This window comes from Alexandromys fortis, unplaced genomic scaffold (assembly GCF_014885135.2).
Source record: "Alexandromys fortis isolate MF-2015 unplaced genomic scaffold, M_Fortis_MF-2015_v1.1 scaffold_47, whole genome shotgun sequence".
NCBI lineage: Eukaryota > Metazoa > Chordata > Mammalia > Rodentia > Cricetidae > Alexandromys > Alexandromys fortis.
The window spans coordinates 4,946,321-4,960,705 of record NW_026067957.1 but is presented as its reverse complement, the minus strand read 5'-3'; the positions used below and the strand labels follow the sequence as shown (position 1 = coordinate 4,960,705).

Below are 14,385 nucleotides of genomic sequence, written 5' to 3'. Positions count from 1 at the left end.
AAGCCCCATGCTTTTAAGGTTATCAGTACCATTGTTTTCTTTGGGAGCATAAATAAGAAAATTCATTTTTAATCATAGACTATCTCTTCTTCAGATAAAGCGGGAGTATGAAGATAACCATCTTTTAGAATACCCAAGTCATGCCAGACTACCTCAGAGCCCCTGAGAAAGGTGATGAATCGAAACCAGGCCTGCTTAAATCATCTCACGTACGTGGGAAATTGGTGAATGACATTCATTCTTAGAACCTAGGAACTTCAGTCCATGCTTTTTCCTTGTCCTTCACTAGAAGGCAAGCTGTATGCTGGGACCTGGGCCTCACTCGCTGTGTGCCTGGCCCCTCAAACCAACCCTGAATGTGGAACTCTCACACCCTATGAACTGTGACCTTGTGCCTTCAATTTCCACTTTGCCCAGATCACTCACAGTGACTGCTTGGATCTTGGCTACACCTCAGTACCTCAAGCACACTCCTGCTTGGGAGCTTTGCACTCACTGTAGCCTCTGTCTGCATGAATAATACAGTTTACACAGGTGAAGGCCACTGATGAAACATGCTATACACGTGTTTTCTGGCTGCCATCCTCACCAGGGTGTAAGTCATAGTCAGTATCTGAGGATGGTCACATAGTCTACCGTTTTGCTCCTTTCTTTGTAATTTGGAGGATGCCTGACAGAGATGCTAATTCAAGCCTACAAGACAGCTAGCATACAGAGCAGATAGGCAGATGCAGATGTGACAAAAAGCCATTCACCTGGTTACCTAGGAGACAGAATGCTGGTGTATTTCCCACTCAGTTTATGTTTTGGTATAAAAGCTGTTTGGAGAATAAAAACCGAGGAATTCTTCAGGATGTGAACTCAGGACTTCATGAGAGACCACTGAGAATCTCCCTCCCGATAAAGCCATGTGAGTTGTGTCTTTATTCCCACACCTCTACGCCGGTCCAGAGAGATAGTTTATGTTAGGGTCTGGTCAAGAAAAATAATTGAGGGTCCGGGCTAGCATCGAACCCCGACACTTCCTATTACGCTAAGACTTAGTATAACCTTCCTTCCTACCATATACATATCAGTGAAAGTGATGAATTAGAGAAGAAAATTATGAATGACAGCCTAAAGGCTACACAGAGAAACTCTGTCTCAAAAAAATCAAAAAACAAAAAAAAATGAGGTGCATACTCTGACAGGGGGGTGGTGATGCATCCCTTTAATCCCAGCACTCGAGAGGCAGAGGCAGACGGAGCTCTGTGAGTCTGAGGCCAGCCTGGTCTACAGAGGGAGTTCCCGAACAGCCAGGGTAACTCAGAGAAAACTTGTCTCGAAAAACCAAAAAGGAGTGACCGCCTAGGAGCTGCAGAGATGGCTCAGCAGCCAAGAGCATTTTCTGTTCTTTCCTAGGAACTCAGTTTGGTTGCCAGCCCCCAGGTCAAGCAGCTCACAACTACTTACAACTCCAGCTCCGGAGGATGTGAGTCCCTCTTCTGGCCCCTACAGGCACTAAACATATACATGGTACACACACATACATGAAGGCACTCACACATATACATAAGATAAAAATAAACAGATAATGTAGAAAAAGAATGACAGTCTAAAGGTTATACAATGGCTTAACCTGACAAGTCACATAAACACTGTAGCTTGTCTCACCCCTTAAAATCACCGCCTACTTTATTCTCAGAGGACAAAGCAACTGCATGTCCCTACCTGTAGGGTGAGGGCCAGGGTTCTGGATCAGAGGCAGAAGCCAGTGGAGAGCTGACCTTGGTGTTTTCTAGATCTTCTTTCTCTAGAAAATCATGGAGAGAATTTATTCTTTGAGAGGAAACACTAACACACACCTGTAGTCCAGTTCTTGGGAGGTTGAGGCAGGAAGATCAGGAGTTCAAGGCCAGCCTTAGCTACACAGAGTTTATGGCCAGCCTAGGGCTACCTGAAACCTTGTCAAAATTTTTTTTTTTGGGTTTTTCTTTCTTTCTTTCTTTATTTATTTATTTATTAAATATTTCTGTCTCTTCCCCACCTCCGCCTCCCCTTTCCCTCCCCCTCCCCCAATCCATTCCCCCTCCCTCGTCAGCCCAAAGAGCAATCAGGGCTCTCCGTCCCGTGGGAAGTCCAAGGATAACCCTCCTCCGTCCAGGTCTCGTAAGGTGAGCATCCAAACATCCTAGGCTCCCACAAAGCCACTACATGCAGTAGGATCAAAAACCCATTGCCATTGTTCTTGATGTCTCAGTAGTCCTCATTGTCCGCTTTGTTCAGTGAGACCGGTTTGAACCCAGGCTTTTTCAGACCCAGGTCAGCTGGCCTTGGTGAGTTCCCGATAGAGCATCTCCATTGTCTCAGTGTGTGGGTGCACCCCTCGCGGTCCTGAGTTCCTTGCTCATGTTCGCTCTCCTTCTGCTCCTGATTTGGACCTTGAGATTTCAGTCCAGTGCTCCAATGTGGGTCTCTGTCTCTGTCTCCTTTCATCGCCTGATGAAGGTTAATATGCAGGAGGATGCCTATATGTTTTTCTTTGGGTTCTCCTTCTTATTTAGCTTCTCTAAGAACCCGAATTATAGGCTCAATGTCCTTTATTTATGGCTAGAAACCAAATATGAGTGAGTACATCCCATGTTCCTCTTTTTGGGTCTGGCTTACCTCACTCAGGATAGTGTTTTCTATTTCCAAAAAAAAAGTCATTGCATAAATCTCATCCTATATAAAAATCAATTCAGAGGGCTGGAGAGATGGTTCAGAGGTTAAAAGCACTGGCTGCTCTTCCAGAACAGCTGGATTTGACTCCCAACCCCCAAATGGCAGGTCACAAATGCCTCTAACTCCTGTTCCAGGGCATTCAACATCTTCTCCTGGCTTCCAAGGACACATAAGGTGTACTTATGTACACATGGGCATTAATACACATAGAATAAAAACTTTAAGAAATAAATTAGAAATAGTTCAAAGATCTTAGTATAGGACTAAAAGTTTTCAAATTACTGGAGAACGCGCAGGAAAACAGTTCATGATACAGTCATAGCAACAGTTTTCTGAAAGAACCCCAACAGTCCAGGAAATAACAGCAAGAATTAACTCACGGAGTTGTAAGGAATTAAGAAGCTTCAACACAGCCAAGAAACAATTCTCAGAGTAAAGGGACAGTCTACCAAGAGGGGGTCATGTCAAGAATATATAAATTAAACCCATACACACAAATAATCTAGATAGTACATGGGCAAATAAACAGATAGTTCTCAAAAATGAGATACACATGGCCAGTAAGTAGACAAAAAAAAAAAGGAAAAATGCTCAACACCCCTAGCCATCAGAAAAATGTAAATTAAAACTTCAGTGGGATTTCATTTCTTCCAGGATGGACTGCTATCATAAGGAGGGGTAAAAGCTTATATATTGCTGGTGAAGCCACTGTGGAGCCTCCGCCTGAGCCTTTCTTCAAACAACTGAACAGAAGGGCTGAGTGGTTAAGAACAATTGCTGCAAACTCGGGAGCACCGAGTTTAGGCCTTGATTCCCATATAACAAGCCAGGCATGCTATGTACATCTGTAACCCTGGCACCAAGGAAGATAGAAACAGGAGCATTGCTGGGGCTTGCTGGCTTCCAGCCTAGCCATGAAAATGAAAGCCCCAGGTTCAGGGAGAGATCCTAACTCAAAAGAATAGGCAAAGCATAACAGAGAACACCTACTGCCCTCTTCTGGCCTCCCTTCACGTACATGCGAGCATATACAGACACATAAATACATACATGCATACATAAACTAATTAAAAACATATACAGACACATAAATATACGCATGCATGTATACATACATACATAAACTAAAAACAGAACTACCATATGATCTAGATATACCACTACTGGGTAACTGACCCACAAGAATCTAAGTCAGCATATTCTAGGAATACCTGCACACACATTTATTCACATTTATTTTATATATAAATTATAGATAGATAGACAGACAGACAGACAGACAGACAGACAGACAGAGATAGAGATACCCATCAGATAGTAATAGTCTAATGGCAGAAGGCAACCTTGGCGGGTTGGAATCAGGAGGTACCACAAAGTCACACCATGCAACTGGGCTCACATGGGAGGTTTATTGGGGGAGGATGCAGAGGCGGCCTCTGAGAGAGAGAAGGCAAGGGGTTGGGGGATATAGCGCATGGGCATAGGGAAAGTGCTCTACTTAGTGGCTGTAGTAGCTACAATGTCACATCTTGAATGCTGCTGATGACATGTCCTGCTAGGTCCCCCTGAGTGCAGATCAGTGTAATAAATGCCTGAATGCTAATACAGTTGATTTTTCTTTTTTTCATGTGTATGTATGTATGGTGTTCACACATGGATGTATCTGTATTCACTTGTGCGAGCACATGCATGTGTTTGGACAATCTTTTTTTTCCTTTCTTTCTTTCTTTTTTTTTTTTTTTTTTTTTTTTTTTTGCAAGATAAAAGTTTTTCTATAGCTTTGGACCCTGTCCTAGAAATCTCTTTGTAGATCAGGCTGGCCTCGAACTCACAGAGATCCACCTGCCTCTGCCCCCCACATGCTGGGATTAAAGGCGTGCGCCACCACCACCTGGCTGTGTGTGTGGACAACTTAAATTAACATTAGTTGTCTTCCTCAATTGCTATCTACTGCTTACTGAGGACTTAAACATCTTTCTCGCTTACTTCTTGCTTACTCCTTGAGACTTTCCTTGTACACAGAGTTGAGTGCATTTACACATTCCCTATTCTAACCCTCTGCATAAAGTCAAAGAAACTGAAGCTCTAAGTCTACTTCCTAAAATAAGATACAATGTAATAAAGTATGCCTCAAACAATGTAAAAGTGAAGATAAGGGCCAATATTTACAAATTAACCTTCACCCTGTCTCTACTTCTCCATGATAGGATCTACTGACCAGTCAGTCCATCTGTGTCTGTCCATCCATGTCATATCCGCCCTGTTCCCCAACCCTGGGATGCTCAGGGATGGGATGTCTTCATGAGCACAGGAGTGTACTGCTGGTCAGAGAATGAGTTAGTTCTGCTTTCCCAACTTCGTTATCACCTGTTCTTTTGTCTTTCAGCCCCTAGATTTCCCAGGCTCTATCTACAACTACAAGAAACAAAGCTTTGTTCACTATAAAGTATTTAATCTCAGGCTGAGGAAAGCTGAATGTTTGCCTAGTGTGAATAAGGCCCTAGACTCAATCCCTAGCATTGGAGGGAGGGGTGCGAGGCTACAACTCAACGATAGAGTCCTTGCCTCATAAGCCTGAACTAGATTAAATGTGAACGTTGACAAAAATAAGAGTATAAATTATCCAGTCTAGTTACAGCAGCACAAAATGGATTAAGATAAAATGAAGCCACACACAGCATGCTGCTTACAAGAGCTGCCCCTCAGACGGCTACACTTGTATCAGAGAAAACGGATTCAAGCTGGACACAGAGGTGCATCCCTGTAATTCCAACATTTGGGAGGCTGAGAACTTCTGTAAATTCAACACCAGCCTGGGTCACAACAATAAGACCTTGTCTCAAAAAAAAAAAAAAAAAAAAAAAAACATAAGACCCTATAAGACAGCCAAAGCTATTACTTAATGACAAAGGGGCCAACCATTCATAAGAACATACTAACTCAGAAGGCTGAGGCAGAAGAATCAGGAGTTTAAGACTAGTTTAAGCTTCATAGGGTGACCCTGTCTCAAAAAGCCACAAAAACAAAACAAATAACAATAGTTCAAGAGTTTACTTCGTGTGTTTTAAAATAAAATAGCTGATTATGGGCATGCACACCATGCTCTCATCCCTAATGATGGGAATCAGTGTTATTTCCAGTTTTTATTCCATTAAAATATTACAAATTGTGCTATAATGCCTTATGTGCATTTCACATTTTTTGCCAGGCTGTCATCTTTGGCAGAGACTGCCTATGATTCTGCTTTCACAACAGCAATAAGTGAATGCCTGTTTTCCTACAATTCAACATCAGAGTGAAATATGTAAGCCATTGATGAAATTGACAAAATTCAACTTGTGACAAATGTTGCCCTATTTTTCTTTCTCTGAGACAGGTCTCACTATGTTGCCCAGGTTTGAGCTTCTGGACTCAAGTATTCATTTGACCCTGGCTTCCTGAATTGCTGGGACTACACGCCCAACTTGGTATCCGTGAGAGTTAATGCCTATTGTCAACTTGGTAAGTTGATACATTTGTATCAGATAAAAGCAAGCTAGAAGCACTCCAGAGACAAGCCTCTGTACATGCCAATGAGGAATTACCTAGGTCAGGTTGGTCTCTGGGCTTGCCTGGGAAGAACCATCTTGACTGTGTTAACTGGAGTGAGAAGACCCACTCTAAAAATAGGCGGCACCATCCCCTGGGCTTGAGTCACAGACTGCATAAGAAGGAGGGAGCCAGGGAGCACCCCATCCTATTTCCTACGTGGATGCAACTGGACCACATGACTGGCACCTCGAGCTCCAGCCACCAGGGTGGTCTGAATTAGAATGGCCCATGGAGCTGTGTGTTTGAATGTTTGGTCCCTAGCTGGTGGAACTGTTTGGGAAAGGTTAGGAGGTGTGGCCTTTTTGGAGGAGGTGTGCCACTGGGGGTGGGCTTTTATGTTTCAAAAAATACGTGTCATTCCCAGTTATCTACACATACCCCTCCCTCTCTATCTCTGTGTCTGGCTTATGGGTCAGATGTAAACTCTCAGCTAATGTGGGATACCCCTCTGTATGCTGTGAATATGTTTTATTACCATTGGATAATAAAGAAGCTGCTTTGGCCTATGGCTGGGCAGAATATACCTAGGTGGGAAATCCAAGCAGAGAGACAGGGAGAAAGAAGGCAGAGTCGAAGAGACACCAGCAGCCACCAGGGGAGTAAGATGCCATAACATTACCAGTAATTACACAGGGCACATGAAGATAAATAGATTATAAGAAATGGGCTAATTTATATGTAGAGCTAGTCAGGAAGAAGCCTGAGCCATCCACCAAACTTATAATTAACACTAAGCGGCTGCGGGAACCAGCAGGTGGCAGAGAGACCATGCAGTGGACCAGACAGGACAGAGAAAAGAATTCCCGCTACACTCAGCCACTACTCCAGGGTCATGCCTGCTGCCACGCCTGCAGCATGACAGTCATGGACTCACCCTTAGAAACTGTATGTAAGCCCCCGACTAAATGTTTCCTTTATAAGGTGCCTTCATCATGGTGTCTCTTCACAGCAATAGAAAAATAACTAAGAAACTCCCCATGATGGAGCATATCCTTGAACTGTGAGCAAAACTAAACCCTTTCTCTAAGTTGCTTTTGTCAGGGTCAGGGTATTTTATCATAGCATCAAGACAAGTAGCTAAAATAATACATTACTTTTAATTTTTGTTTATTCTGATTAAGTTAGAACACACATATATATGCATATCTATATATCTTTGATTTTGCTTCCTTATAAGAAACCCCCAGAAATGAAATTCCTTGTTACAGGGTCTGCCGTCAAGACTCTCATACCCACTACCAACTTCTCTCCAAGTTTCACTTCTGCTAGCATTACATAAATGTGACCGTTTTCCATATCACAATGTGAACACAATCTTTACCAATCTGTTAGACAGAGCATGACGACACACTATCATTTTTACTTAAATTTTTTAAATAATTTATGTCATCAAAACAGATCCTTAACTGGATGGCGGTGGCGCATGCCTTTACATCCAGCACTCAGGAGGCAAAAGCAGCCAGATAGAAGCCAGATTGGTCCACAGAGTGAGTTCCAGGACAGCCAGGGCTACACAGAAAAACAAACAAACAAAAAAAAATTGTGGTAGTTTAAATGTGACTGGCCCCCATAACCTCATAGGGAGTGGCACTATTAGGAGGTGTGGCCTGGTTGGAGGAAGTGTGTCACTATGAGAGGGCTGTGAGCTACACCTAGTTCAGTTCACTTCCTACTGACTGCATATCAAGATGGAGGACTCTCAGTCCTTCCCCAGCACCATGTCTGCCTGCACGCCTCCATGTCCCGCCATGGTGACAATGAACTAAACCTCTGAAAATGGAAGCCACCCAATTAAATGTTTTCCTTTTTAAGAATTCCTGTGGTCATGGTGTCTCTTCACAGCAACAGAAACCCTAACTAAGACAAAAACAAAAACCAATGCATATAAAATAATTTCCCTTTTTTCTTTAAAAAAACAGGCTCATACCAAGTACACCATTAGATTTTTCGCTCAGTATTAACCTTTTTGTGTATATGTGCATTATGTGTGCAGGTGTTGACATGTGTGCAGGGACATGTGTATGTGTGTGTGGAGGACAGAAGTCAACCTTAAATTTCTTCCCCAATCACTCCGCCTTTTGACTTGATTTGATTTGAGATAGGGTCTCAGGAAGCGTCACTGGCTGTCCTGGAGCTTGCTATGTAAACCAAGCTGACCTTGAATTCACAGAGGTCTGCCTGCCTCTGCCTCCACAGAGAGCTGGAATTAAAGCTGTCCACCCCCACACTCAGCTCTCTATCCATATATGTAGTTTTTAATTTATGTGTGCGTGTCTGTGTATACATATGTGTGTGAGAGAGACATGTGAGTACACATATGCACGCCATCGAGTAAATGTGGAGTTCAGAGGAAATCTGCCAGAAGTCAGTTCTTGCCCTCACCTTGTTCTGAGGTAGGTTCTCTCTTGCTGCTGTACTGCGCATTCGCCCATCTCTGCCACCAGAGAAGTGTTGGGATATCAGAAGTGTAGTCATGTGCAGCTCTTTACGTGAGTTCTGGGGTTCAGTCATCAGCTTATGGAGCGAGTGATTTACCCCTGAGCCGACTCTCTGGCTCCTACCGAGATAGGCTCTTACTGGAGTTCACCAACCAGCTCGACTGGCTGGGCGGCAAACCCCGGGGATCCTCCTGCCTCTGTTTCCTCAGCACTAGGATTACAGTTGCATTCCCGGCTTTTTACATGGTATTAGAGACCTGAACTCAGCAAGGACTTTCCCAAGTGATCTCCCTAGACCTGAGCTTTCACCCACTTAAAACAGAGCATGGAGTCTGTCCTTCAGTTATCACGCTGCCAATCGGTTTGTGTAATACCCAGGAGTCACATCAAAAAATTAAAAAAGGCTCTGAGTTAATGACTACCTCGACAAACAGACCCCTGCATGCTACATGCCAGGTACTGTGTTTAGATGCTGTGAACACAGAGGTAAATGTGGACCTTCAAAGACTCGGTCTACAGGAGAAAGTAAACTGGAAAGCAGGTCATTGTAAATACGCGATACTGTTAGAATTATTAACTCAACTACCACAGAAATGCTTAACAAGTGGACAGGCATCAAAGGCTTCCTGAAAGAGAGGATAATTACACTGTCTTAATGAGTAAGTAGGACCCAGCCCAGTCAGATGGAAAGGATGCTGCAGGCAAAGGAAACTAAGGGAGACAAAGCATTGCAAGCGCTCTCGCTCTCTCTCTCTCTCTCTCTCCCTCCCTCCCTCCCTCCCTCCCTCCCTCCCTCCTTCCCTCCTTCCCTCCCCCCCTCTCTCAGCAGCAGAGCATTTGCCTGGCATATACCAGGCCCCAGATTCAACCCCCACCCACCTATCCCTCAAAAAACCTTGAGAAAACAGATTTCATTAATTTAAATCAATTCTTCCTGAATTCCTAAAAAGTGGTCAAATTTGTATGTTTGTGTACAGTTTTGTGGCAGCCATCTGACCAGACAGAAAACTTCTGAAATAGTCCACAGAGGACAGAGGATCCAACGAGTAAGAGAAGCTGAGACAGACTAGAGAGGATACAATTGTGCAATAACTAGGTAGCCAAATTTTGGTGCACTGATGCTGGCTTCTAAGGGCTTTCATTTTCTTTCCTAAGGGCTAAGAAACTACCTGAGACATATCCTAGAGCCTTGGGAATTGAGATCTAGTTTAATGGCATAGATCTGAAGTCCACCGTCTTCTCTGGTAGAATAGCTGGTAGGTATCTACTTCTGACCCTTAGCGACCCTCAGTGGTGACATGAGCTGTATCTGCAGGTCCCTCAGGATGGCAGGTGCAGCCGTCATTTGCCAACCTTTTGGCTTCTAAACACCCAGCCATCTCCCCGCTGTTTCATCCTCAGTGAAGAATGAAATGAAAGACCTTCAATTCCCAGCCCCAGAAAGTCAGGGGACAGGCACATAACCTAGTGTCCCTGCCTGGGACCTGAAACAGGACTGGCATACGAGCCGAGTTCTCGCAGGGCTAGAGCACGCACACTGTTCCTGTGTGATGTCTGGAGTCTCACTCTCGCCTTGGTGAGTCCTCCTTACCCCTCTAATAAATCTTCTTGCTGCTTAGGGCAATTAGAATTAACCTCTGTTGGGCTGGAGAGATGGCTCTGTGGTTGGGAGCGTTGCCTGCTCTTCGGAAGGTCCTGAGTTCAATTCCCGGCAACCACGTGGTGGCTCACAGCCACCTGTAGGGAGGTCTGGTGCCCTCTTCTGGCCTGCAGACATTCACACAGACAGAATATTGTATACATAATAAATAAATATTAAAAAAAAAAAGAATTAACCTCTGTTGCTTGCAACAAGAAACCTAACAAAAACCCCTACATACAAAATTGCATTTGGAATTTAAATTTAAAGGCATCTTGTTCTCATCTGATTATCTTTATTGTTCTTGAAAAGATTGATAATTGTTATTTTCTAAGCCACTTGCAGGTATCAACCACTCCTGGGTTTATTTATGACCTCTGTTTATAAGGCTGCCAAATTACATGAGAGCCATTTGTGGTGCCCCCAAAACAAGTTCCATATTAACATCAACACAGATCACTCAACACATAACACTCAACACAGATCACCACTAATATACATAACAATGAATGCTTGAAATATTGTGAGAATTACCAGAATAGAACCACAATAATAAGTAAGAACACGCTAGTAGAAAAACATACTTGCTGAACACATCTATGCAGTACAGGATGGTCAAGATGCCGCTATCGGTGAAGTGTAATAAAGTGGAGCGCCATAAAACAAGCTTTTTAATACTGCTTAGGACCCAGCCGTTCTGCAAAGCAAGCCTTCCTATGCTTGACGTATTTTAGAGCCTTTTCAGCCTTTCATTTGTATATACACTCTAGAACCCCCCCAAAGAGAAAATGCCAAAACTCCTCTGGGTTTACTCCTGACATCGCATTTAATACGGAGTCAGCCTGGGAATAAACTTTATCTCTATAATCTTACTACATCCACAAAGCGTGCTTCCGCTCACTTACTCATGTATGAGCGAGCAGGAGAGACTAACTCACCCACCCAGGCCGGCCTCAGACTCACTAGACAGCTAAGCCCTTTAGGTATTTAGATACCCTTTATTTTCTCTCAATAACATATATCATCTACAGAAGGTTTTGTATAGATGACTGAGCTAGTCACTCTATGGTAACTGCTACGGTTTGAATATGGTTTAGGTCTGTGTAAAGGTTCAAGCATACGGAACTTATGCCCCAGGGTGAAGACATTGAAAAATGAGTGGACTCTGAAGAGGTAGGCCTAGAGGGAGGGCTTTGATTTGGGGAGGTATGTGTTTTGGGTTTTGTTGTTTTCTTTTCTTTTCGAAACCTCATAGGGGCAACTCTAGTCCACAAAGAAAATAGCAGGACCACTGAAAAAATGCAAAAAAAAAATCAGCAAAAATAAATAAAATTAGTAAGGTGCGCACAGCTCAGGTCTCACAACTAGAATTTGGGGGAAGGGAAGCAAAGCCTCATCCAAAAGATGAAGTCCTGGTGAAGGCAGGCACCCCACCCACAGAAGCAGCCTACAGTTCTCACAAGCCTCAAACCCAACTGCGGTTGGGACCCAGCGACTGCTCTGGTGAGATGGGTCACTAGGAGAAAGGACTTCCTCTGTCACTTACTGTGCCTCTGTGCTATTGCTGAGCACGATCAGATCAGAGAGGAACCTATTATTTAATCCTTGCTACCCTGGGGATACAGGGAACAATAACCAGTCAGGAAGACACAGCTCTAGACTAAGTGACTACTGAGGGAGGGGGTCCTGGAGAGCAGGGAGGAGGGCCAGATGCTCACAGGATGAAAAAGAACAAGCAGCAGGAGGCTCCAACCAACTACACAGTTAAGATTTGGGGGCGGAGGATGAAGGCAACGGCTATGGGCTAACCTCATCATCTGAAAATGATTTTGGAGTTGGATAACCTTCCGTCTGAATTTTGGGGTGGGGGTGTCAGACTCTGATGCCAAACATTTGCTATGAGCCCCAGATAAGAATTCTGGGGCTCCGGTGGACTGTGAGAAACTGACAACCACATCTCTCCAGCATGGTATCAAAGCTTAGTGGGTCTGAAAAGTAGGGAGACCAGTCCTCTTACAAAGATCTCCATACTGTGTGTGCTTCCGCAGGAGGAAGTCCCGCCTGGAACATGAGTCACCCCAGGGGACATCAAGTGGGGATTCTTGGGAGGGTGACAGAACCCAACTGTTCCACGAGCTGAAGTAACCAGCAGAGGCCCCCATGCCCCAGGAAAGTGCAGTTCAAAGTGAAGTGAGCTATCACAGACAGCAGGCACTACACCACAAACACGGCAGGAAAGACCAAAGTCTACAAACACAACTGACAGGCGACAGCCCAGCAATGCACCTGGCAGGCTTGGGCTGTTTTGTATGTGCACGGTGTTCACATGCGCATGGGTATACAAATACACATGATGTGAAAGAGGAACTATGTGGGAAGAGGAAAGAGTCTACGGAAGGGGGAGGGTAAAGAGTGTAGTGAGGGGTAAGAAAGGCAAAATGTCACACTTTCTCTCATCTATGGCCTCTGTGTCTGCACACACACACACACACACACAAACGCACGCACTCACGCAGGTGCGTGTGAAAAGAATGGAGAGGGAGCAGCAAGAGAGGGAGAAGAGCAATGAGGAAGAGTGCAGAGCAAATATAAGTAAAGCATTCTAGAATTAATAAAAATCGTTAGTAAAAGCACATGGAGCTGGAGAGGTGGCTCGGCAGCTGGGAGCACGTGTTGCTCTTCCTAGGACCCACACAGTGGCTCGCAACCATCTGACTCCAGTTCCGGGGGCTGTGGGTACACACGTGGTGCACAGACATGCATGCAGGCATTCACATGACACATTTAAAAACAATAATAAATAAATAAAAATTACGAAAAAGTAAGGAGCTAGAGAGAGGAGTTCAGCAGTTAAGAGAGCAGATTGCTCTTACAGAAGGTCTGGGTTCCCATGTTGGGGTAAGGGGCTCGAAACTGCCTGTAACTCCAGTTCCAGGGCATCCCCCACACATAATTAAAAACAAAAATAAATCAGGCAGTGGTGGTGCACACCTTTAATCCCAGCACTCGGGAGACAGAGGCAAGCAGATCTCGGTGAATCTGAGACCTGTCCAGAACAGCCAAAGCTACAGAGTGAGATTATCTCAAAATAAAATTAAATTAATGAAATCATTAGGTGTACTACCAAAATAATTACTAATGAGATGATTTTGTTGGCAATGGTACATTATGAAAGTAGATAACTGGTCTTTTTATTTTTAAAAGAAATCCTAGCTGGGCATGGTGGCGCATGTCTTTAATCCCAGCAATCAGGAGGCAGAAGCAGGTGGCGCTCCAGTCCAGCCTGGTCTACATAATGAGTTCTAGGGCAGTCAGAGCTACATAGTGAGATCCTGTCTTGAAAAAAAAACAACCAAACAAAAAAAAAATCCTAATATATTTTTAAATTAACAATGAATTGGTTTAAAACAAAATGTAAACTATAACAAAGTTAATACTGAAAGATATTGATGACCTCTACTTCATAAAAAAATGAGTTTTAAAAAAATATCTGTCCCTGATATGCAGAAAGACTCCAATTTTAGGGCCAGATGGTGGTGGCAAATGCCTTTAATCCCAGCACTGGGAGGCAGAGGCAGGCAGATCTCTCTGAGTTCAAAGCCAGCCTGGTCTACAAGAGCGAGTTCCAGGACAGGCTCCAAAGCTACAGAAAAAGCCTGTCTTGAAAAACCTAAAAGCACTTGGTTTGCCAGGTAGGGGTGGCACACGCCTTTATTCCCAGTACCTGAGAGGCAGAGGCAGGCGCATCTCTGTGAGTTTGAGGACAGTCTGGACTACAAGAACTAGTTCCAGCACAGGCTCAAAAACTATAGAGAAACCCTGTCTCGAGGGGGGAAAAAAAGACTCAAAAAGACTCCAATTTTAGAAAAGAAACACAGTGAAGAACCTTCTAACATGTTTGTATATGATTTTTTTCTGAATAGGTGATATACTGTTGTTATTCAAAATTCAAAAGTGGTAAAAGTAAGGCGGCGGTGGGCAAGAGACAGAAATCTTTAATAAAAAAAAAAACTA

The 14,385-nt window shown here is 43.9% G+C and overlaps 1 protein-coding gene across 5 annotated transcripts in view; it reads right to left on the bottom strand.

Annotated features, from left to right (window-relative positions):
* Tmed8 (transmembrane p24 trafficking protein family member 8) overlaps positions 1-14,385 on the bottom strand; it is a 31,815-nt gene that overhangs the window by 11,436 nt on the left and 5,994 nt on the right. For 3 of the 5 annotated variants that reach the window (XR_007593632.1, XM_050152495.1, XM_050152497.1), the window contains exons 2-3: positions 10,368-10,499; positions 1,711-1,792 (exon numbers count right to left, since the gene is read on the bottom strand). Coding sequence is in view for 3 of the 5 variants with exons in the window: in XM_050152495.1 (XP_050008452.1) it covers positions 1,711-1,792; positions 10,368-10,499 (214 nt within the window). In the remaining 2 variants the exon portion in view is untranslated. Of the gene's footprint in view, positions 1-1,710; positions 1,793-10,323; positions 10,500-14,385 lie in introns of those variants that run through there. The other 2 variants (XM_050152499.1, XM_050152498.1) reach the window with 2 other exon arrangements.